Source organism: Pseudophryne corroboree, chromosome 9, assembly GCF_028390025.1.
Source record: "Pseudophryne corroboree isolate aPseCor3 chromosome 9, aPseCor3.hap2, whole genome shotgun sequence".
NCBI classification, from domain to species: Eukaryota; Metazoa; Chordata; class Amphibia; order Anura; family Myobatrachidae; genus Pseudophryne; species Pseudophryne corroboree.
Genome location: NC_086452.1, coordinates 178,440,085 through 178,463,831, shown reverse-complemented (window position 1 = coordinate 178,463,831; position 23,747 = coordinate 178,440,085). Strand labels below are relative to the sequence as shown.

Genomic DNA, 23,747 nt, shown 5'->3' with positions numbered 1-23,747 from the left:
GTCAAAACTAACAATGCAAATTTTGATCTACCCATGATAGGATGATTAGGTAAGTGCATGGTTACTCTGACAGCGTATTTCCCTTCAGCACATGACTTCCCCATCATCAGGAATATTTGGCATCCAGCAGCTTGCGTTCTCAGTCACATTAGTGACGCTCAAGATCTGTTACTTCAACAAACAGTAAAACTTCAACAAATAGTAAAAGGAAATCACTGAAATCACTGAATGAGAGCAGCAGCAGCAGCTACCTGTAGGGGGAGCCATGATCTCTCCGTTTCCAGCTATATCCTCCTCACTCATACTAATCTGCATAACTCCATCCTTCTCAGAGGCACCACTGAGACTCCTCCCCTTTCCTGTCAGCCACGCCTACTGGAGTAACTTATTAAGCAGCGGGACATGTCAGCTTTGTAGCAGAGCAGACTAGTCTACTCTGCTTATCCGTGGTGTGTTCCATCTGACAGCAGGCATGCCTGGGCTATTGCTGGGGGACTGCTTCCCGGACTTCGAGGCAGACACCACGATCGGTAGGATCAAATTCCATGAGTTCCTGGGAAACGAGTGAGTCCTTATAGATTACTATGATCCATATAATCACTATGCTGCACGTCATTCACGACAGTCGCACCAAGGACGAGACCTATTGCGGCTCCCTGCGCGTCTGTGCTGCGAGATATAATGTGCTGTACTTTCCGCGTTCCATATATATTTAAGCGCACATAGGCAATTGCCTAGCTGCTCTGCAGTCTTCAGCACAGCATGTAATGTCAGCCCTTGTCTATCAAAGCATGCTGGTGGTATTTGTATATGTATACAGCAGTAGGCGATACGCAAGGTAGTTACCGATCTACTAACATAATATCTAGCATCAAGCACCTACTAATAAAATAAATAGATAATAATAATAAAAATATATATATATATATATATATATATATATATATATATATATATATAATATTATATAATTTCTGTAAATCACTCGCTTGTAGCTGACCTGCCACCTCCCAGCCAAGTCCCAGTGTTACTAACTAGCTAACTACTTCCTGATTTGTCTTGCCCAGTACTAGCCCTGTCCTCCTCTGTGTACTGTGCTCCGCTTACTAATACCCCTTTCACATCGCACAAATAACCCGGTATCGACACGGCATATTGCCGTGTCGACCCGGGTCAGTGTGCGATGTGAAAGCACACTGGGCGATTTAGCGGGTCGCCTGACCCGGTAAATCAACCCGGTAAAAAAGAAGGGTTTTACCCGGGTTGATTACCGGGTCAGGTGCAGTGTGAATGGGAGCCGTGTCGATGCGACACGGTTCCCATTCAGAAGATAGGGAGAGGCGGCGCAGGAGATGAGCTCATCTCCCGACGCCGCCTCCACCCCCGCCCCTGCTGCTGCTGCGCGCTCCGTTGTTATGGCAACCGACCCGGTATATTGCCAGGTCAGAAAGCCTGCAACGGAGCGCAAATGCCGGATCCCACCCGGTAAGGACACGTTTCTCTTACCGGGTAGGATCCGGCATTTGCGATCTAAATGCAGCATAAGGGATAATTGGAGCCAAGGCAGAATTATTCATTTTAAACATAATGATTTTTGAGAATGTGTCAGAAAATACTGATTCGAGCTTACAGCAACACTCCTTTGCTGAATGCTCTGTATACAGGCAAGTGTTTACAATTCATTTCAGTTGGATGAATAGTATTGTTTACATTGTTTAACTTTTACATAACATAATTGTTCTCTGATAACTGGTGACCGAAGTATTACATTTGTATAGTGCCTTCTGTGACTTGCCAGTATTGCCACATACTGTAGGTATGCCGTGTGTTATGGTAATTTCAAAAGTTAATATTATGAGTTTATGGGCAAGATGTACTAAGCCTTGGAGAGTTATAAGTACCAGCTCTTTACTGCCATGTTACAGGCTGTGTTTGAAAAATGACAGCCAGGAGCTGATTGGTTGGTACTTTATCTCTCTCCACTTTATCCACCTTCCAAGGCTCGGTGCATCTTGCTCCATGTGAGCAGAGATTACAGGTGTGCTACAACAAAATATCTGTGCTTTAGCTGCTGAGCAGTTGAGGACCACCAGAAAGTGAGTCCAGTTTAGGGAGAGCACCATGTGGCTGGTGTGCGTACTATATTGTCTGTTATTTATATAGCGCACACATTCAGCAGTGCTTTACAGAATATGCCTGTCATGTTGTGTAAATGGCTGGCACAATAGCTAATTGATGTGTAAAGTACACTGCCAATTTCCACTTGGTGGGACATGAATGCTGCTGCTTGTGTCCATGGTCTGTCAGGCTTTTGGGAAACTCAGTGTGCACAGTACTAAGCAATGCACGTTTTCCAGACAGTCATGACTGCAGCTCTAGTGGTACCATACTACAGTCCAAAAAAAGTCCCGTGTGTTCCCATGGGATGCAGCTAATAAAGCGGCTGTTGGGATCCGGCATTCAATTCACAGAATCCGTAATCCCGACAGCCAGTGAAATGCTGTCAGTCGGAATACCGACCGCAGCCCCGAATTTCCACTCGGATGGTGGGTATACACCACCACCTCTCAGCTGGGATTCGGTATAGTGACAGCCGGCATCCCGTCTGCCGGTCTCCCATATATATTCAGTTTCCTCTTCTAACGAACTATAAATGGAGAGCATTACCTGTGGTCTGGTGATCTATCCGAGTTAGCCATGCCTGACTGTAGCGACCCTGTTTCACCTACAGTAGCTCCTGCTGGCAGTATGTAATCTGTACCTGCATGAAACAAGGCTTGCTAAGGTGTATCAACTAAATTCTGGTTCTTATCTCCTGCTGATCTGGATTATTTATCACACTATACAGTCACAGCCTGCTGCATACAGAAAGGGGAAAGGTAGGTCGCCAGAACATTGGTAACTATTCTGCATTTATGTTTAACTTAAGAAATACTAACTAAGATGATCATTTTATATAGCGCTTTCTCCAATAGGACTCAAAATGGCATAAGCTAAAGAGCCAGGAATGCTGGATATGGGTCTGGGACTCCAGGTCGACAACAAAAAGGTCGACACACCTTAGGTAGCCGCCAATTGGTCGACACACCTTAGGTCGACGTGGACAAAAGGTCAACATGGACAAAAGGTCGACAGGAACAAGATCGACATGGGAAAAAGTCGACATGAGGTTGTTTTTTTGTGTCGTTTTCTTCGTAGAGTGACCGAGAACCCCAATTAGTGCACCGCGTCCCCTCGCATGGCTCGCTCGCTCACCATGCTTCGTGCATGGTGCCTTCGCTCGGCACAGATTACCGTTCCAATCGTAGTCCATGTGGATCGTTAAGTATGAAAAGGTTCCAAAAAAGAAAAAAATTGTGAAAAACTCATGTCGACCTTTTTCCATGCCGACCTTGTTCCTGTCAACCTTTTGTCAATGTCGGCATAAGGTGTTTCGACCAATTGGTGTCGACCTAAGGTGTGTCAACCTTTTTGTTGTCGACCTGGAGTCCGGGTACCGCTGAATACATTGGTGGAGAGTCTAAAAAGTGGAGAAATAAATCATTTTATAGAATGTACTTGATAAATGTTAATGGCCCTCATTCCGAGTTGATCGCTAGCTGCTTTCGATCGCAGCCCGGAGATTAGGTAAAAAAAGCGACACTTCTGCACATGCGTATGGGGTGCAGTGCGCACGCATGACGTACTTTCACAATGGCCGATGCAGTTTCACACAAGGTCTAGCGATGCTTTTCAGTCGCACTGCTGGCCGCAGAGTGATTGACAGGAAGTGGGTGTTTCTGGGTGGTAACTTACCGTTTTTGGGGAGTGTGTGTAAAAACACAGGCGTGCCAGATAAAAACTGGCGTGCTGGGAAAACCGAGGCGTGGCTGGCCGAACGGAGGGCGTGTTTGTGACGTCAAAACAGGAACCAAACAGTCTGAAGTGGCGCTAGCTAGGAGTAAGTCTGGAGCTACTCAGAAACTGCACAATCTTTTTTTGGAGCAGTTCTGCGATCCTTTCATTAGCACTTCTGCTAAGATACACTCCCAGAGGGCGGCGGCCTAGCGTTTGCACTGCTGCTAAAATAAGAATTTACTTACCGATAATTCTATTTCTCGGAGTCCGTAGTGGATGCTGGGGTTCCTGAAAGGACCATGGGGAATAGCGGCTCCGCAGGAGACAGGGCACAAAAAAGTAAAGCTTTTACCAGATCAGGTGGTGTGCACTGGCTCCTCCCCCTATGACCCTCCTCCAGACTCCAGTTAGGTACTGTGCCCGGACGAGCGTACACAATAAGGGAGGCAATTTGAATCCCGGGTAAGACTCATACCAGCCACACCAATCACACCGTACAACTTGTGATCTAAACCCAGTTAACAGTATGATAACAGAAAGAGCCTCTTAAAGATGGCTCCTTAACAATATAACCCGAATTTGTTAACAATAACTATGTACAGTATTGCAGATAATCCGCACTTGGGATGGGCGCCCAGCATCCACTACGGACTCCGAGAAATAGAATTATCGGTAAGTAAATTCTTATTTTCTCTATCGTCCTAAGTGGATGCTGGGGTTCCTGAAAGGACCATGGGGATTATACCAAAGCTCCCAAACGGGCGGGAGAGTGCGGATGACTCTGCAGCACCGAATGAGAGAATTCCAAGTCCTCTTTTGCCAGGGTATCAAATTTGTAGAATTTTACAAACGTGTTTTCCCCCGACCACGTAGCTGCTCGACAGAATTGTAATGTCGAGACCCCTCGGGCAGCCGCCCAAGATGAGCCCACCTTCCTTGTGGAATGGGCCTTAACAGATTTAGGCTGTGGCAGGCCTGCCACAGAATGAGCAAGTTGAATTGTGTTACAAATCCAACGAGCAATCGTCTGCTTAGAAGCAGGGGCACCCAACTTGTTGGGTGCATATAGTATCAACAGCGAGTCAGATTTTCTGACTTCAGCCGTCCTTGAAATGTATATTTTTAAGGCTCTGACAACGTCCAACAACTTGGAGTCCTCCAAGTCGCCAGTGGCCGCAGGCACCACAATAGGTTGGTTCAGGTGAAACGCTGATACCACCTTAGGGAGAAAATGCGGACGAGTCCTCAGTTCTGCCCTATCCGAATGGAAGATTAGATAAGGGCTTTTATAAGATAAAGCCGCCAATTTAGATACTCTCCTGGCGGAAGCCAGGGCCAGTAACATAGTCACTTTCCATGTGAGATATTTAAAATCCACCTTTTTCAATGGTTCAAACCAATGGGATTTGAGGAAATCTAAAACTACATTTAGATCCCACGGTGCCACCGGAGGCACCACAGGAGGCTGTATATGCAGTACTCCTTTAACAAAAGTCTGTACCTCAGGAACTGAGGCCAATTCTTTTTGGAAGAATATTGACAGGGCCGAAATTTGAACCTTAATAGATCTCAATTTGAGACCCATAGACAATCCTGATTGTAGGAAATGTAGGAAACGACCCAGTTGAAATTCCTCCGTCGGAACACTCCGATCCTCGCACCACGCGACATATTTTCGCCAAATGCGGTGATAATGTTTCGCGGTGACTTCCTTCCTTGCCTTAATCAAGGTAGGAATGACTTCTTCTGGAATGCCTTTCCCTTTTAGGATCTGGCGTTCAACCGCCATGCCGTCAAACGCAGCCGCGGTAAGTCTTGAAAGAGACAGGGACCCTGTTGTAGCAGGTCCCTTCTCAGAAGTAGAGGGCACGGGTCGTCCGTGACCAACTCTTGAAGTTCCGGGTACCAAGTCCTTCTTGGCCAATCCGGAGCCACTAGTATTGTTCTTACTCCTCCTCACCGTATAATCTTCAATACCTTTGGTATGAGAGGCAGAGGAGGAAACACATATACTGATTTGTACACCCAAGGTGTTACCAGTGCGTCCACAGCTATTGCCTGTGGATCTCTTGACCTGGCGCAATACTTGTCCAGTTTCTTGTTGAGGCGAGACGCCATCATGTCTACCATTGGTCTTTCCCAACAGTTTATTAGCATGTGGAAGACTTCTGGATGAAGACCCCCCTCTCCCGGGTGAATATCGTGTCTGCTGAGGAAGTCTGCTTCCCAGTTGTCCACGCCCGGGAAGAACACTGCTGACAGTGCTATTACGTGATTCTCCGCCCAGCGAAGAATCTTGGCAGCTTCTGCCATTGCACTCCTGCTTCTTGTGCCGCCCTGTCTGTTTACATGGGCGACCGCCGTGATGTTGTCCGACTGAATCAACACCGGTTTTCCTTGCAGGAGTGGTTCCGCCTGGCTTAGAGCATTTTAGATTGCTCTTAGTACCAGAATGTTTATGTGAAGAGACTTTTCCAGGTTCGTCCATACCCCCTGGAAGTTTCTTCCTTGTGTGACTGCTCCCCAACCTCTCAGGCTGGCGTCCGAGGTCACCAGGATCAAATCCTGTATGCCGAATCTGCGGCCCTCCAATAGATGAGCCTTTTGCAACCACCACAGAAGATATACCCTTGTCCTTGGCGACAGGGTTATTCGCAGGTGCATCTGAGGATGCGACCCTGACCATTTGTCCAACAGATCCCTTTGGAAAATTCTTGCATGGAATCTGCCGAATGGAATTGCTTCGTAAAAAGCCACCATTTTTCCCAGGACTCTTGTGCATTGATGTACAGACACCTTTCCTGGTTTTAGGAGGTTCCTGACAGGTCGGATAACTCCTTGGCTTTTTCCTCGGGAAGAAAAACCTTTTTCTGAACCGTGTCCAGAATCATCCCTAGGAACAGCAGACGTATCGTCGGAAAACAGCTGCGATTCTTGGAATATTTAGAATCCAGTCGTGCCGTCGAAGAACTACTTTAGATAGTGCTCTTCCGACCTCCAACTGTTCTCTGGAACTTGCCCTTTTTAGGTCGTGCAAGTAAGGGATAATTTAGATGCCTTTTTTCTTTGAAGAAACATCTTTTCGGCCATTACCTTGGTAAAAAGGCCCGGGGTGCCGTGGATAATTCAAACGGCATCGTCTGAAACTGATATTGACAGTTCTGTACCACGAACCAGAGGTACCCTTGATGAGAAGGACAAAATTTGGACATGGAGGTAATCCTTGATGTCCAGGGACACCATATAGTCCCCTTTTTTCCGGTTCGCTATCACTGCTCTGAGTGACTTTATCTCGATTTGAACCTTTTATGTAAGTGTTCAAAACATTTTAGATTTAGACTATGTGTCACCAAGCCGTCTGGCTTCAGTACCACAATATAGTGTGGAAAAATAATACCCTTTTCCTTGTCGTAGGAGGGGTACTTTGATTATCACCTGCTGGATATACAGCTTGTGAATTGTTTCCAATGCTGCCTCCCTGTCGGAGGGAGCCGTTGGTAAAGCAGACTTCAGGAACCTGCGAGGAGAAGATGTCTCGACTCTCCAATCTTTACCCCTGGGATAATACTCGTACGATCTAGGGGTCAACTTGCGAGTGATCCCACTGCGCCCTGAGACTCTTGAGACTACCCCCCCACCTTGAGTCCGCTTGCACGGCCCCAGCGTCATGCTGAGGACTTGGCAGACGCGGTGGAGGGCTTCTTTTCCTGGGAAAGGGCTGCCTGCTGCAGTCTACTTCCCTTACCTCTATGTCTGGGCAGATATGACTGGCCTTTTGCCTGCATGCCCTCATGGGAAAGGAAAGATTGAGGCTGAAAAGACGGTGTCTTTTTTAGCTGAGATGTAACTTGGGGTAAAAAAGGTTGGATTTCCCAGCTGTTGCTGTGGTCCCCAGGTCCGATGGACCGACCCCCAAATAACTCCTTCCCTTTATACAGCAATACTTCCATCTGCCGTATGGGATCTGTATCACCTGACCACTGTCGTGTCCCTGACATCTTCTGGGAGATATGGACAACGCACTTATCTTGATGCCAGAGAGCAAATATCCCTCTGTGCATCTCACATACATATATATAGAATGCATCCTATTAAATGCTCTACATGAATAAAATATTTTCAGTCAGGGAATCCGACCAAGCCAACCCAGCACTGCATCTCCAGGCTGATGGCGATCGCTGGTCGCAGTATAACCACCGTATGTGTGTATATACTTTTTAGGATATTTTTCCAGCTTCCTATCAGCTGGCTCCTTGAGGGCGGCCGTATCTGGAGACGGTAACGCCACTTGATAAGCGTGTGAGCGCCTTATCACCCTAAGGGGTGTTTCCCAACGTACCCTAATTTCTGGCGGGAAAGGGTATAACGCCAATATTTGCTATCGGGGTAACCCTACGCATCATCACACACTTCATTTTATTTTATCTGATTCAGGAAAAACTACCGGTAGTTTTTTCCACTCCCACATAATACCCTTTCTTGTGGTACTTGTAGTATCAGAAACACGTAACACCTCCTTCATTGCCCTTAACGTGTGGCCCTAATGAGAAATACGTTTGTTTATTCACCGTCGACACTGTATTCAGTGTCCGTGTCTGTGTCTGTGTCGACCGACTGAGGTAAATGGGCGTTTTTAAAACCCCTGACGGTGTTTCTGAGACGCCTGGACCGGTCCTAATAGATTGTCGGCCGTCTCATGTCGTCAACCGACCTTGCAGCGTGTTGACATTCTCACGTAATTCTCTAAATAAGCCATCCATTCCGGTGTCGACTCCCTAGAGAGTGACATCACCATTACAGGCAATTTCTCCGCCTCCTCACCAACATCGTCCTCATACATGTCGACACACACGTGCCGACACACAGCACACACACCGGGAATGCTCTGACAGAGGACAGGACCCACTAGCCCTTTGGGGAGACAGAGGGAGAGTCTGCCAGCACACACCAAAAACGCTATAATTATATAGGGACAACCTTATATAAGTGTTTCTCCCTTATAGCATCTTTTATATATATATACAATATCGCCAAAATCAGTGCCCCCCCTCTCTGTTTTAACCCTGTTTCTGTAGTGCAGTGCAGGGGAGAGCCTGGGAGCCTTCTCTCCAGCTTTTCTGTGAGAGAAAATGGCGCTGTGTGCTGAGGAGATAGGCCCCGCCCCTTTTACGGCGGGCTCGTCTCCCGCTATTTTTGAAGTTAGGCAGGGGTTAAATATCTCCATATAGCCTCTGTGGGCTATATGTGAGGTATTTTTTTGCCTCTAATAAGGTTTTTATTTGCCTCTCAGAGCGCCCCCCCCAGCGCTCTGCACCCTCAGTGACTGTTGTGTGAAGTGTGCTGAGAGGAAAATGGCGCACAGCTGCAGTGCTGTGCGCTACCTTTATGAAGACTCAGGAGTCTTCAGCCGCCGATTTTGGACCTCTTCTCTCTTCAGCGTCTGCAAGGGGGCCGGCGGCGCGGCTCCGGTGACCATCCAGGCTGTACCTGTGATCGTCCCTCTGGAGCTAGTGTCCAGTAGCCAAGCAGCAAATCCACTCTGCACGCAGGTGAGTTCACTACTTCTCCCCTAAGTCCCTCGTTGCAGTGATCCTGTTGCCAGCAGGACTCACTGTAAAGTAAAAAACCTAAGCTAAACTTTCTCTAAGCAGCTCTTTAGGAGAGCCACCTAGATTGCACCCTTCTCGTTCGGGCACAAAATCTAACTGGAGTCTGGAGGAGGGTCATAGGGGGAGGAGCCAGTGCACACCACCTGATCTGGTAAAAGCTTTACTTTTTTGTGCCCTGTCTCCTGCGGAGCCGCTATTCCCCATGGTCCTTTCAGGAACCCCAGCATCCACTTAGGACGATAGAGAAAAGCAGCTAGCGAGCGATCAACTCTGAATGAGGGCCAATATGCATACACACTGTGCGATGTAACCGTACGATTTTGACTATATCGCCAAAATCGTAAGGAAAGTTAGTGCAAATCGCACTGCATGTACACAGCTTGCGATACTGAAGTGCGCACTCCCGTGGGGCTGGTATTGCAAGAAAAGATAAACTGTACACTATATAGTCAAAATTGCCTTGCCTGCACAATCTAGTACATAGTATAGTCAAAATCTCAAGTAAAGATAGTCCGTATCGGTGGGTCTGGGCTTCGGGAAGTTCAAGGAAAATAGCAAAGTCAGAATTGGCACATAGTCAAAATCTCACTGTATATGCACCTTAAGAGGTTGATTGGTTGCTTCGCTGGTCTTTATAGGCTTCGATACATCTCCACCATTGTTCTGAAATCTGTTTGTGACTTGGACAAGTAACTGACCGGCTTGTTATATTGACGGCTTTACTACTGAGAAATGTTCATCTATGCACTGTAGCATATGCGTCTGCAGCCATAATGCATCCCAACGATACAGGACCCATCCAGGGTGCAGTATGACGCTGGACTCAAACATTGGTACTTCGCCCTATCACCAGTACTGGACCTGAATATGGCTTCTTGTGTGATAAGTGGAAATGTTCCATTGGCATTTAGTTGTGCAAGATGAGAAGGCTAAAATTAAAAATTAAACTCTTAACTCCCTTATTGTTAAAGGTTTGGTCTAATTTATCTGGAGCCCATGAGACTAGCATGGGTATGGAATGTAAAAATGTAATCCAGTCTGTCTAATGAGGGAGAGGTACTTGATTTGGCCCGCAGCCCTTTGTATGTGCCACAGCCCTTGTTATCCGACCCAGTCAAATATCTAGGCAAATTTACTTACCTATGTTTTTGTGAAACAGAATGTTATTTTGCAATTTTGGTGTGGTTTGGAAACCTTTTTTTGATTTACTAAAGGCAAAATGCTTTTAATTCTGTTTTAAATGCACATGTCAAAATGCCAGAAGAGGCAAGTTTAGTATTGATGATGTTGACTTCGAGATGAGTTCTGGCTCATCTGTGAGGCTATTCAAAGCAAAAGATTTGTTTGCTGCAAATAGTTTGCCTGTGGATGTGCGAGAGCATGTGTGTATGCACCCGCTTCTGTAGACATGCATTGTGCGAATGTAGCCTTGCTCACACTGAGTTGTTAAGATTGTGTGCCTATATAGTGTAATTATTATACATATAATAAATTTGCTGTCTTGTAGTGTTCTTTATTCGCATTGAATAACTGCTTCTGGACGGAGCTATGGCCCTCATTCCGAGTTGTTCGCCCGCAAGCTGTTTTTAGCAGCATTGCGCACGCTAAGCCGCCGCCTACTGGGAGTGAATCTTAGCTTCTTAAAATTGTGACCGACGGATTCGCAATCTTAGCAGTTTCTGAGTAGCTCCAGACTTACTCTGCCATTGCGATCAGTTCAGTGCTTGTCGTTCCTGGTTTGACGTCACAAACACACCCAGCGTTCGCCCAGACACTCCCCCGTTTCTCCGGCCACTCCCGCGTTTTTCCCAGAAACTGTAGCGTTTTTTCGCACACACCCATAAAACGGCCAGTTTCCGCCCAGAAACACCCACTTCCTGTCAATCACATTACGATCACCAGAACGAAGGAAAAACCTCGTAATGCCGTGAGTAAATTACCTAACTGCATAGCAAATTTACTTGGCGCAGTCGCACTGCGGACATTTCGCATGCGCAGTAAGCGGTAAATCGCAAAATAACGAAAATCGGCACCGAGCGAACAACTCGGAATGACCCCCTATGTTTATTGTATAGCAAATAGTACTTTGAAAGATGCGCAATAAAATCAAGGAATGTAGCTAAAATTGCTTAAAGAAGTGTTCATCCAAAACACATGTATGCAAGTGCCTTCCTTGATGACACGTCTTGCGTGAACTTGATATGCACAGAAGTGAAATAAAACGCGGATAATGCACTTCACACCAACAACAGGTAAAATGGGAATAATTACCCCCTTATCAAAGGGGGTAATTCAGACCTGATCGCTAGGGTGCATCTTTTTTTTTTTTTGCATCCCTGCGAACAGGTAGTTGCCGCCTATAGGGGAGTTTATTAGATGTGTGTAGGTGTGCGACCGCTTGTGCTGGTGAGCTGCACAAACAGTTTATGCAGTCTCTGCACAGCCCACTGCAATGATCGGGACCAGAACTGACGTCTGGAATGCTCCCACAAAACGGTGGGGCCCTCCTGCGTTTTTCCAGACATTCCCTAGAAACGGTCAGTTGCCACCCATGAACGCCCTCTTCCTGTCACTCAGTGCGTTTGCCGGTGCGATCGCCTATTTCACACCATCCCGGCGCTGTGCAGTTCAGACCTGATCGCCCGCTGTGCGAAAACGCACAGCAGCGATCAGGTCTAAATAACCTCCAAAGTCCACTGATGTATATTCTATTCCAATAAGGGAATGTTCCCCTTAGTGGTGATTAAACTTTGTTTGTAGTTTATTCCCAGTCAACAGATGCAGGCTAAAACCTTCCTTTTTCCTTCTTGATAAATCTGAAACAATAGGTCTCCTTTCCCTTTCCGGTCTAATCATGAAGCCATCCACAAATATGTTGCTTTCTTTTAGCCTGATGTTGCTTAGATTTTTGCATAACTGGGAGAGTCTTAGGCTGTGTACACACGGCACGATGCGCCGTACAGCCCGCCATTGACTATTCAGTGTTGCTGGCCCCGCCAATATAATTTATGTTGGGCTGCCTGCAGTGTCTATTTCTCTTACGTCCTAGAGGATGCTGGGGTCCCCATTAGTACCATGGGGTATAGACGGGTCCACCCCCTTGCAGAGCGGGGGGCCGGTGTGAAGATGGTGGCATCAGGGTAGGAGCGCAGTATTAACTGCGCTCCGGGAGGCTCAGCAGTACATTGTGGGGCGCACTGAGCCAGCGCCTGCACCCTACACTGGTCACTCAGCCTGTCGGGGTCCCCGGATCTCAGCCAGCATCAATCCTCAGGCCAGTATAATCCTATGAAGAGCGGGAAGACAGCACCATTTTGGGGGCGGAGCGTCTCCTCAGAGTGGACCCAGCAGCGTTCAGCGCCATTTTCCTGCCTGCACAGCGCTGTCCAGGAAAGAAGCAAGTCCCGCCACAGCAATCTCCAGCTATCTCACGGTACCAGGGGGTTGTAGAAGGGGGGGGGGGGGGGGGATGGAAGGCTGCAAAACGGCGGTGTAACCTATTAAGGTACACAGTGAGTGCTCATAAGGAGTCTCCCTTATATGTATAAAAGCGCTGTGTGTGGGTTGGCTCCAATCTCTGTGTCTCTCTTGCCATTCTTGGGGAGAAACTCTGTCTGTATCCCGTGTGTGCGTGGAGTGTTTGTAGTCTCCAATAGCAATGTCCAGGGACTCTGTGTCATATGCTGCAGAGGATTTGTTTTCTCAAGATGATCCCATTCCATGTAATCAGGATTGCACTGACTTAGCACAGATTCCAGCATGGGAGCCAGAATGGTTATCCTCTATCAAAAATATGATTTCACAGAGGGTTGCACAAAATGAATCTGCTACCCAGGTGCTGCAGAATATGGCAGTCTGGCCCACTTCTGATACCCGCTGTGTACTCCCATAAGCGTCCTTTAGCACAAATTATGCAGGATGACACTGATACAGATTCTGACGTTGATGATGGGGTACAGGGGACAGCATCTCTTGCTAAAGGGGTGCAGTTGATGATAGAGGCTATTAGGGATGTGTTGAATATTAATGATACACCACCTGAGCAGGTTGAGGAGGCTTACTTCACTGAGAATAAGAAAGCCTCGCTAACCTTCCCCGCGTCAAAATAATTAAATGCTGTTTTTGAAAAGGCTTGGGAAAAACCTGAGAAAAAATTCCAGATCCCTAAGAGGGTTCTGCTGGCATTTCCTTTCCCTGTTGAGGATAGAAAAAATGGGAAAACTCGCCTATTGTTGACGCGTCCAGACTTTCAAAAAAGGTGGTGTTGCCTGTTCCAGGGATCTACCACCTTGAAAGAGCCGGATGATCGTAAGATTGATAATACGCTCAAATCCACGTACACGGCTTCAGGGGTTATACTGCGTCCCACTATTGCCAGTGCTTGGATTGCCATAGCTATAGTAAAGTGGTCCTGGCACCTTCCTTGAAGACTTGGATAATATGGGTAAGGATGATGTTGGCTTCTTTTTGCACAACATTCAGGATTCAGTGGGATTTTTGGTGGAATCCATGAAAGATCTGGGTTCCATGGCTGCAGGAATTTCTTCCATGTCAGTCTCAGCGAGGACTGTGGCTACGTCAGTGGTCTGCTGACACGGAATCCAGGAAAAGTATGGAGTCCCTACTGTATACAGGTCAGGCTCTCTTTGGGGAAGCGCTAGATGCGTGGATTTCCACGGCTACATCGGGAAAGTCTCTCCCTTTCTTCACTCAGCTGCTCCTGCTCCAAAGAAACAGTCTTCTTCACCTACATCACAGCCCTTTTGGACTACGAAGCCCAGAAAGGCCAGGCTGTCCAACACCTTATTTCGGGGAGGTAGGCCTAAGTCCAAGAGACCCGCTACGGCAGGTTCCCAAGAACAGAAACCTATTTCAGGTACACCAAAGTCCACCGCATGACGGTGGACTGCTGGTCCCAGAGATGGGGCTGGTGGGAGCGAGACTCGGGCAGTTCAGTCACGTCTGGGTCATCCGGCCGGGATCCCTGGGTGCAAGATATTGTGTCCCAGGGGTACAGGCTGGAGTTTCAAAATCGTAAAGCTCATAAGGAGAACAAGGGTTCAAGCGAACCTCATTGCTCCAGACTGGCCGAGAAGGGCTTGGTACGTGGACCTTCTGGATCTACTACAAGAAAAGCAGAGGCCCCTTACTCTTCGAGAGGACCTGCTGCAGCAGGGGCCGTTCGCCTATCAGGACTTACCATGGCTATGTTTGATGGCATGGAGGTTGAACGCCTGATGCTAGCTCGGAAGGGCATTCTGAACAAAGTTATTTCTACCCTGATACAGGCTAGGAAAGGAGTAACATCTAAACATTACCATCGTATTTGGAAAAAATGTGTCTTGGTGCGAGTCCAAGAGGTTTCCTACGGTGGAGTTTCAACTGGAATGGTTTCTCCTCTTCCTGCAGGCAGGAGTGGATATGGGCCTGAGGTTGAGATCTGTGAAGGTTCAGATTTCGGCCCTATCCATTTTCTTCCAGAAACAATTGGCTGCCCTCCCTGAGGTTCAGACCCTTTTGAAGGGAGTTCTGCACATCCAGCCTCCCTTTGTACGTCTATGGCGCCATGAGATCTTAATGTGGAGTTGAAGTTTCTCCAGTCTGACTGGTTTGAGCCTCTGCAAGTGGTAGAGGTCAAGTGTCTTACGTGGAAGGCTGTCACTTTGTTGGACTTAGCTTCTGCTAGACGTGTGTCAGAGTTGTAGGCTTTGTCTTGTAAGAGCCCTTACTTGATCTTCCATGAAGATAGAGCCGAGCTCCGGACACGTCAGCAGTTTCTTCCGAAGGTTGTCGGCATTTCATATCAACCAACCTATTGTGGTGCCAGTGGCTACTGACTCCTCATTTTCATCTATGTCCTTAGATGTGGTAAGGGCTCTGAAGGTCTATGTGAAGAGGACGGCACGTCACAGAAAATCGGACTCTATGATCGCAAGAAAATTGTGTGTCCTGCTTCTAAGCAGACTATTTCTCGCTAGATCAGGTTCACTATCCAGCATGCGTATACTACGGCGGGATTGCCGTGTCCTAAGTCTGTTAAGGCCCACTCTACTCGTAAGGTGGGGTCTTCCTGGGCAGCTGCCCGGGTGTCTCGGCATTACAAGCAGCAACTTGGTCTGGGTAGAACACGTTTGCAAAGTTCTGCAAGTTTGATACTTTGACTGAACTTCAGATCATCAGAGGCCAAACAGTTTTACAGGAGCCCCCGCGCTCTCCCTCCCATTCTGGGAGTTTTGGTACATCCCCATGGTACTAATGTGGACCCCAGCATCCTCTAGGACGTAAGAGAAAATAGGATTTTAATTACCTACCAGTAAATCCTTTTCTCGTAGTCCGTAGAGGATGCTGGGTGCCCACCCAGCGCTTCGTTTTCCTGCCGTTGTTATCTGGTTCACTACAACTTTGTTATGTACTGCATTATTACTAGGCAAGTAATGTTTTAGCTGTTGCCGAAGTTTTTCAAGCTTGTTAGCTTGATGTGTGAGCTGGTATTAATCGCGCCACTATCTGTGTATAATCCTTCTCTCGAAGATGTCAGTCTCCTCGGGCACAGTTTCTAGACTGAGTCTGGTAGGAGGAGCATAAGGGAGGAGCCAGCCCACACTCTCAACTCTTAAAGTGCCAATGGCTCTGGTGGACCCGTTTATACCCCATGGTACTAATGTAAAACAGCCGCCCACTTCCTGCCCCCTTTCGCGTGTAAAGATGCCGTGCGCATGCGAGCGGCATCCATTCACGCATTGGGAGAGCTGACGTTGACAGCCACAGACGCCCTCTATAGCAGCGTCTGTGGGCTGCACCGCCCACTAAAATGACAGGGGCATGGCCATGCCCCCATTTCACCGCGCACGCCAGTGTGCCCCTAAACTCTGGCCCCCTGCCTAGAGGGAACGCTACTGATGTGGACCCCAGCATCCTCTACGGACTACGAGAAAAAGATATACCAGTAGGTAATTAAAATCCTATTATTATTTTTTTCTCCTTGCGATGACGATCCTGCGGGACTGCGCATTAGCATTGCAAGGACTATATGCACTATCCTTACGATTTTGACTATATGGTAAAAATCGAAAGAAATATCACACCGTGTGTACGCAGCTTCAGGGACAGAAGGCAAATTACACATGGCCACTTGCTGACATCACCGTCAGCTGGCATCTTGCACCAGGGTTGAGTGTCTGATAAAAGAAAACATTTAAAAAAAAAAATCTCCTTTTTTCAAGAGGCACATTTGTCCTATTTGGTGTTTTCTCAGCAACCCTTCCCCCCCCCCCCCATAAAGGCAGAGGCGGGACTTTATTTTATTATTCCTAGAATCTGCTAAATGTGTCTTCTCCCTCTCATTGATATCTGGGTGCCGCCTGTTCCGAACACCTTGCCACAAATATCATGTTTATTTATGATGTCTATGGAGCCCATTGATGTTGACCGATTGGGATTAAAGGTATGCAGTAATGATCCCGGCTGTCAGGATAAAGGCTCCGGAATTCTGACACCTGGTGACATACCAGCGGATGGAATATAACCATGCATTACAAGAAAGATTATTGGCAAAACAAGAACCAAAAAGTTTTTTTGTTTTTTTTTTCAGAACAATATTTGTATTTGTGTGGGTACTGCATACAAAAGTGTACCTTGTGCCTCTGCAGATATGAGAACTTTCAACAACAAAACTAATGTACAAAAATAAGCGACCCTTGCAGAATGGCACACGCATGCCTTGCCAAGCTGTGCACACTATAAATTGTAATGGGGGCAAATATAGGGGCTAATTCAGACCTGATCAGATCTGAACTGCGCATGTGTCGGCTGTCTTAGCCCTGCGATCGCCTCTCCCCGACTGAGAGGGCGGGCCAGCGGCATTTGGCTGCCGGTTATGGAGCACCGTCTGTGCAACGCAGGCCAAGCAGCGACGAGTAGCTCCCTGCCAGCGCTGGTGGGAAGCTACTCTACCAGTACAAAAGCATCGCCGCTGTGTGATGCGTTTGTACTTGTGCAGCGGGGCAGGGCCTGACATGCGGGGCGGACTAGCCCTGTGCTGAGCATCCCCCCGCATGTCAGGGAAGCTGATCTATGATCAGGTCTGAATCACCCCCATAGTCTCCTGCTCAGTATTGCCACACTCTGAACTCTCAACATAGAAATTCCTGGCTTTCGATGCAGTGCTCGGTTACAGTGTTTAGCAGCTGCAGTGCTCGGGCATGTCGGCATTTTATAAGTTGTGGCCTGGGGAGGAAGGGAAAAACCCTGCAATTGTGAACACTCTTCCCCATAAGACCAAACACTGATCACTTGTTGACATGTAGGACCTGTCTCGGGTGCAGATTACCCCTAACATGTTGCTTATACTTTTTGTTTCAGATGGGGTATCCTTTTCTCACACCCGAGGGATTATACGCCAGTGTGCACCACAGAGCTGGGACGGGCAGTAAAACTAGCACCAGAATTTAAGAAACGAAACGTTCGCATGATCGCTCTGTCCATAGACTCTGTGCCTGACCATCTTTCCTGGAGCAAGGTAAATATTACATTGGCTATTGGAAAAGACGAGCTGGCAGAAAATGGTAGGCAATGAATTATAAGATCTTACCGGTTTCACTGGTCTTTGCACTAGAATGTTGGCATGATGTATGACAATAGGCTTTACATCTGAATATTCTAGAGTGGAGCAGTGTTCTGGACTAATTTGCCTACAACTTGCTGCTTGCAATATAAAGTGATCCATAGATGCCGATTCCGTGGGTGCTCCTGGGCCTGAGCACCCATAGGCGTGAGCACAGCACCCTCTCACACATGCCACGCCTGCTGCTTAGCGTCCACCAGGTGTCAAGGGTCTGCCAGCATCTGTCAGAGCTAGCACAGTGGACTGTAGTGCTGCCTCCTCTCTGCGCCCGCGGCACAGATAACAGGAGCAGTTATACTGTTGGGAGGGTGGCAGGGATGCAGTGCAGCAGAACCCAAGCTGACTGGGAGGGACCAGGCCAGTCACATCTACTCAACAACTGGGGATGGGCTGTGCGAGGACAGCAGCAAGGAGGCAGGTGCGGAGAGCGGAACACACAGCTTGCTGGATGGTGAGTGTCCTGGGGCCGGCAGGTGAGCAGGCGGAGTGTCTCCGGCGCATGTCATGGCTGACTTCCCATCAGTGAGGACAGGGATTATGAGACAGACCTGCCTGGATCGAGGCCAAAGGCTCAGGAGGAGTAGTGACAAGGCAGCTGGGGAGGGGGTGATAAGGAGCAATGTGGGAAGGAGGGGAGTGCAGGGTAGTGTGAGGGCCATGGAATGGGGGTGACGGGGACCACACTTAGCAGCAAGTCATGAAAGCTACTGCAGAATGCTTATCGTGGGGGTGGGGCATTCAACAGGCTTGAGCACCCTGCACCCACCAGCAAAAACATAAATCTACACCTGTAGTGACCATAGGGATAAAAAAAAAAAAAAAAAAAACTGTTTAACTTCACATTGTAGGGGATATGCAAGAAGCATTCCTTGGGTCACAGTGAGCTTTAAAAGTGAAATACCCAAAGGGAATCTAATAGGATGTGAGAATCAGAATGTGAGAGTTCTCCTGTTGGATATGTATGTATGTATACGTGTGTGTAATATAAATTTAAAAAATAAATCTTTTTTTTTTTTTCCTTGCAGTTATTTACATGGCATAAGCTGATTAATTTTGACATGTAAATGATTTGCACTCTAAAAAAAACACAGAGCTCTAACAAAAGTTCTCACTTTCTGATTCTCGCACCCTCCATATTCTTTGCCTCTTGTTGAGTGAATGCAAAAATCTGCTAATTGTAGTCCTGGTGCTTCAATTATGAGGAGTTTTCTTATAGGCTGATAAAGCCTATTCTTTACCTTTAAACATTCACTATATATTTGTAAGAGACTCAGTACGCAATTGGCGTACGCAGTGCCATAATGGTATGCTCTTAGCGTAGCAGACGTTAGACCGCGAGCGCGATGCACAAGCGACACGTACGCTCGTGGGTTTACGCTTGGTATCGAGCACGCTATAGGTGGCCGACTACCGTAATGCTACGCTGTTAGCGTAGCGGACGCTGTGCCCACGAGAAGAACACGAGCGGCGCAGACACTCTCAAAATGACACATTAAACCTTGTTAGCAACACACTGAAAGGATACGCTTATACTGTAAACCTTAGTACTGTAATACTGTAATGATATAATGCTTATAGACCTTGATAATATAAAAGCTGTGTGAGCGATTGAGACACTCAGAATACCCTTTGCAATATAATGGTAAACACACAATACCTAGTGAGGTTCCAACACCTTTATGAGAGATACGTTCAATGCAAAAAGAAAACCGTACAGCTTATACACTACAAAACTAACATTAATACCTAAACAGAGTAACTAGACATAAATATACAATAGCGGCACAATCGCAAATAATAACAGAGAGAAAGAGTAAATGGCTAACACAGAAGGAGAACAAAATGGTCACAGAGAAACTTACACACGTGGGAATGATCGCAAGCGCAGTCCTGGAAACCAGCTCTCAGTCATCACAGAGAAAACCTTGTAGAGAGAAGTGAGTGAGCTGGCCCAGGCTGGCTGCCTTATATACACAACATACAGTAACAATACAATGGTCCCTACAATCTCATTGTTCATTGGACACAGGAACCTGTCTTTGCATTATAACAAAAGGTCATAGGTGGATTCGAACAGGTGGGCTGCGACTATTTCAAACTGCTCAGGTGGGAGGTATCCACAAGATTCCCGCCGCATGGATAATGAACTGCAAATACATTTAATGTTCCAAATATACTTTTGTGCATAACTATACGCAGCAGCGAACGATCTCTTCCTAACCAACACCGGAATATTTCTAATAAAATACTCTTCCGTTGGATACTAGACATCATCGGTCAACCTTTGTCTAACCCTTCATATCATGCAAAGAGGAATTCCTTTGTCCACGAACTAGTTACACTAAACATACTTACAGATATTATTAAGGGGACTATTACCTATAAAACACATTATATTGGTTAAATATGTAGCGATCGAGTCGCTCGCTAGTCGCACACAAACACTGCCGTAAATACACATCTCCGTGCGCAGGAGACGTCGGAGCGTCCCTTACGCAACCTGAGGGGATGCGTACGCACGGGGGAGTCGGTGCACGAGCAGCGGGCACGTGCATTGGGGTTAGTACAAGGCAATAGTGAATCATGATATTTTTCGACTTTGACAAGGCCCTACACACTGGCCGATTTGTTTGAAAGATATGAACGATCTCGTTCATAAATGAAGAGAACTCGTTCATATCTTTCAGTGTGGAGGCTCCAGCGATGAACGATGCGCGGCCCCGCGCTCGTTCATCGCTGGTCCCCCGTCGGCTGTGCATGCAGGCCAATATAGACGAGATCGTCCATATTTGCCTGCACTTCAATGGAGCCGCGTGACGGGGGGGAGTGAAGAAACTTCACTGCCCCCCCGCCGTCAAGTCGCTCCTCGGCCGAATCCGCCATCGGGCAGCTCGGAGGCGAATCGGCCAGTGTGTAGGACCCTTTAGGATTCCAAAACAATGCTGATTGTGGGTTCTGTATTTTTAAATGTTCAGGAGTAAGTATTTTAGACACATGGGTATTTCAGAATGTTCCAGTTTCATCAGCACAAAAACAGTGTCTGTCAGACGGCACAACATAGTAACGAATGGAGGAAGATGATTAAGCCTTGGTGACGTAATCGTTAAGTCACAGGATGTAGTGCTTTTCTGGTTGGAAAACTGCTGCACTCACTCACTCACTCATATTGTCTGGCCTTAATTGTAGCTAAAATAGTCCATCACACACACATTAATAACCTCTGCGTTTTGTTACCTTTAACTTGGCTGTATTAACAGTACAGAATTTTTTTTTTTTTTATTCATACAAGAAACAAATAACATACTTACACCAGCAAAAATTATTGTTATACTGTGATTTGTATAATAGAGACGTATATTACATATGTTATGTTTATCTTTAATTCTGTCAAGTGTTCTATCTGTCCTCTACTTCTTGAGACAGTAGACCTGTTTATTTCAAGGGTGATTTCACTTGCATCACATTTCGCCAGTGGAAAGCCAGGCCTCAGGCAGTATCCAATTAACTTTGGTAATTTTACCACAGCTAGTGGATTAGCTGGGGACTATACAATCAACCCAGATACCTGACATTTTTTAGGGATTATGCATAATCCACAATAACTAGCCCTCAGAACCATGATAACACATGGGTCCAGGATCCCATGTGTAACTGCCCAAAAACTGGTAATTTTTTGGCCGATAAACAGGCTGTAATTGCATATCTCGATAATGACTATCAGGGTAAAATTGTGATAATAGCCCATTTTTTGGTTGGGTATTTTTTGTTCTTGTCCAGAATAGTAGCACTTGTAATGGAGTACCCACTTATGACTGTCATATCAACCTTTATAAACAAACTAAGGTCAACACAAAATGTCAACAGGTTCAAAATGCCGCCTGCTCTTAGCAGCAGTGGCTGGATTTTATTTTGTTCATGTTGAAATTTTGACGATCAACCTTATGACCCTGTGGATATTGACTATATCCTATTAAATTGGACTTCATAGGGCATGTTATTACATAAAACTTATCATAGCTATACAATTTGCTAAGTATCCCCCTATGATCCCAATGCCAGACATTAGCAGACCTCATTAACTAGAGCTAGTGATGATGTAAGTGCTGGGTATAGGAACATTCTATGACTCTTCTTCCACCCATTCATGGTGTAGAGCATGTATGATTTGGGGTAATCCATTAAAGATAAGTTTATGCTTTCTCTCCTGCAGGACATAAATGCATACAACTCCGATGAGCCCACAGAGACTCTACCCTTTCCAATTATTGCAGATCCCAAACGGGATCTTGCTGTGCAACTAGGTATGCTGGATCCTGATGAGAAGGACAATGAAGGGATGCCAGTGACTGCACGATGTGTGGGTATCTCAGATGAGTATTTTAAAGGAGTTGATTTAAAAAAGAAAAAAAAATGTAAGTAATTAAATGACCAACAGATTTCTCTTCTGTATTGTCTCAGGTGTTCATTATTGGCCCAGATAAGAAAATGAAGCTGTCAATACTGTATCCAGCAACCACTGGTAGAAATTTTGATGAGATCTTGAGAGTAGTGGACTCGCTTCAATTAACCTCAAACCACAATGTTGCAACTCCTGTGGACTGGAAGGTGAGATGCCAGGGATTATGGCTAAACTGAAGAGGGCATTACTGGTTGGGAGTAATTACTCAGTTCCCAAGTACTCCGTTCGGGTGGCAGAGTTTTGCAGAACTCATAACACAACTGCGTCATTCTGTGAAACTCTGCTTCCTGAGCAGAGTACTTGGGAGGAGGAGGGGAGGCTGTAAGGGAACAAAGTGCCGTGTGCTGTTTTACGGAACGTTCACCGCAAGAAATTACAGGTGTACACTATTGGAGTTTGAATCCAATCTATAGACTTGCTGGTTACATCTATAAAGTCCTATGTGTGTTTGAGGTGAGGAAGACACTTGGATATACATCATTTTAAACTGGTCTGGTGTACCAAAGTATTCACTAGACTTGTTGAAAGCATTACCATTGCACTTGCCAAACTCTGGCACAGGGTTCCCTTGTTTACAGCTTCAATATTGTGCAAGGTAATCCGCTGTGTACTGAATACTCCTATATTTATTTATTTTATCTAGCTTGGTGACAGAGTTATGGTCCCACCGACTGTTCCTGAGGCAGATGCTTGCAAAATGTTTCCTTCCGGCGTCTTCACCATAGAGCTGCCTTCTGGTAAAAAATACCTGCGATATACCGCACAGCCAAAATAATGCTACATCAGAGCTCTTTCTGCTTGATGGCGAGGAAGAAATGATCCTACAGTACCTGGTTTTTGCATGCTAAATCTGATTAGTCACATATCTAGTTCTGTTACTGAGTAAGTAGAAGAATGTAATATGAACAGTGGATCCTTGAAACCTTTGGTCTTCTCAAGATTACAGCTAACTTCCTTACTGATGCTTTAAATATGACTTTAACTCTCTCATCAGATCTGTAGTTTATCTTGAGTTATTGTGCTGGCATTGGGACTGGAAGATTCCCTGATGTCTGGATACTGGTAGCCATAATATACAGTAGCAATACTGCCTTTCTGACAAATCAATGCATTGATACTCAAACATCCTTTACTATTTTTGCTTTGTTCCATGAACCTTTAATTTTTGAAACTTTTGGACATACTGTGGGATTATTTCTGAATAAATTTTACAAGTGGA

At 46.4% G+C, this 23,747-nt stretch overlaps 1 protein-coding gene across 1 annotated transcript; it reads left to right on the top strand.

The window, feature by feature from the left end:
- The first annotated feature begins 379 nt into the window (after positions 1 to 379).
- Positions 380 to 23,747, top strand: LOC134957802 (peroxiredoxin-6-like). Its single transcript, XM_063939973.1, has 5 exons — positions 380 to 564; positions 17,808 to 17,964; positions 22,280 to 22,426; positions 22,528 to 22,674; positions 23,172 to 23,747. Exons 1-5 carry the CDS (start codon positions 473 to 475, stop codon positions 23,301 to 23,303), a joined length of 675 nt encoding a protein of 224 aa, XP_063796043.1. The 5' UTR covers positions 380 to 472; the 3' UTR covers positions 23,304 to 23,747.